The sequence below is a fragment of the Suricata suricatta genome, chromosome 10, assembly GCF_006229205.1.
Source record: "Suricata suricatta isolate VVHF042 chromosome 10, meerkat_22Aug2017_6uvM2_HiC, whole genome shotgun sequence".
Taxonomy (NCBI): domain Eukaryota; kingdom Metazoa; phylum Chordata; class Mammalia; order Carnivora; family Herpestidae; genus Suricata; species Suricata suricatta.
In genome coordinates this window covers 61,627,792-61,629,383 of record NC_043709.1, presented here as the reverse complement: position 1 = coordinate 61,629,383, position 1,592 = coordinate 61,627,792, and the positions used below count along the sequence as shown (strand labels likewise).

The 1,592-nt window shown below is 55.7% G+C and overlaps 1 protein-coding gene across 1 annotated transcript in view; it reads right to left on the bottom strand.

Moving 5' to 3' along the window:
* Positions 1-255: 255 nt before the first annotated feature.
* The window catches only part of LOC115305208 (keratin, type II microfibrillar, component 7C-like), a 30,508-nt gene continuing 29,171 nt past the window's right edge, over positions 256-1,592 (bottom strand). Inside the window, exons 14-16 of the mRNA XM_029955494.1 lie at positions 1,396-1,586; positions 1,111-1,142; positions 256-823 (exon numbers count right to left, since the gene is read on the bottom strand). Coding sequence (XP_029811354.1) covers positions 594-823; positions 1,111-1,142; positions 1,396-1,586 — 453 coding nt within the window. The 3' untranslated portion in view covers positions 256-593. The remainder of the gene's footprint in view (positions 824-1,110; positions 1,143-1,395; positions 1,587-1,592) is intronic.

Below are 1,592 nucleotides of genomic sequence, written 5' to 3'. Positions count from 1 at the left end.
TCATCTGCAAGATACCCTGAGGGGGGTCTGGCTAATTTTAAGCACACATTTGATCACACATTAAAGTTGTGTGAATAAAATGACTTGGTGTAGAGGTCTAGCACCATGCTTGGCTCAGTCTGAGACTGCTGCGAGCCCCGGAGAGAACACTGTGTTACAGACCCGAGACTAGACCTTCTTCTGTTCCACATGACTTTGGGGACTCTCCCAAACCCTGACCCTTGAGGATAACACAGGTGCAGATGAGGCTCAGAGTCGGCTACATTGATTTATTGGAAACACAGATCAAGACAGATGAACACGGCAGAGGTGGGAGGGGAGTGATTAGGGGTAGGATATGGCCATCAGCCCTGTGACAGCCTAGGGTAAGCTCTTGTCCTGGTCCTCTGGGCCCCTAAGCCCCCTTCATAGGGGCATCAAGGGGACTTCTTTTCCCAGCATGAGCAACAGAGCCAAGGAAGAGGGGATCACAATAGACATGAGAGGCCTGGAGTGGGACAGACCTTTCAAAGTGCCAGAGAAGTAATTGGGAGCTTGCTCCATGGGGAGGCTGGGTGGGAGAGACCGCAGGCCTGAGGCTTGATTTTTATCGCCTAACACTTGCGGCAGCTGCTGGTGCAGGAGCCGACGCCGCAGGAGCTGATGCCGCAGGAGCCCACACCGCAAGATGTGAAGGAGTTGCAGGGACCGCAGGGCGCACACATTCCGGTGCTCACCGCCACGTTCCCGCTGCAGGGGGCGCTGCATGCGCTTCCGGTCACGGGCCGGGAGCCGGACACGCAGAGGTCCCCGCAGACGACCCCGCCTCGGGAGCTGCTAACACCTGTGAAACCCAAAGTTCCAGTCAGAATTCTGGGGGTAGAGCCACCAGCCTCCCACATGATGCCCATCCCTAGGCCCTGAGCCCTGCGTCTTAAGGTTAAGAGAACCTTTATTGACAACATTAGGTCCAAGGCTGTGGTCTTTGCTGTGCTCTGACCCCCAAATCCCTCCTGCTGTGATGCCAGCCCATTTTATTATATTTAGCTTTCCTAGAACCCCACCCTCCAGACTCTGATACCCCTTACTGGAGGAGAATAAATCCATCCACACAGGGGCTGTGTTACTCACAGACATTCACGGCCCCAACGCCTTCACACAGTCTAGAGGGAAGAATAAGAAAAAGGCAATTTGAGTGATTCATCCAGAGCTTCCCAAATCCTTGGGGAAGGGTCCAAAAGTGGTCAAGGCAGGAGCAGAGGGTCAAAGGAACAGCCCTCCCAAACTATCCTCTCCCTAAAAGTGATGAACAAGAGATTTTCCTAGACCCTTGGGAGTGCCGAGACAGAAGACAGGATGGAGTTTATTTAAGGGGCAGGAATAGACAGCTCAGAGCCAGGCTGGGTTGGGCCCTACCTCTGCTCCTCGCCCTCCAGCAGCCGCCTGTAGGTGGCGATCTCGATGTCCAGGCCCAGCTTGGAGTTCATCACCTCCTGGTACTCCTTGAGCAGGCAGGCCATGTCCTGCTTGGCCTTCTGCAGGGCGGCCTCCAGCTCGGCCAGCTTGCAGCGCGCGTCGCTCAGGGCCGCCTCGCCCTGCTGCTCAGCCTGGGT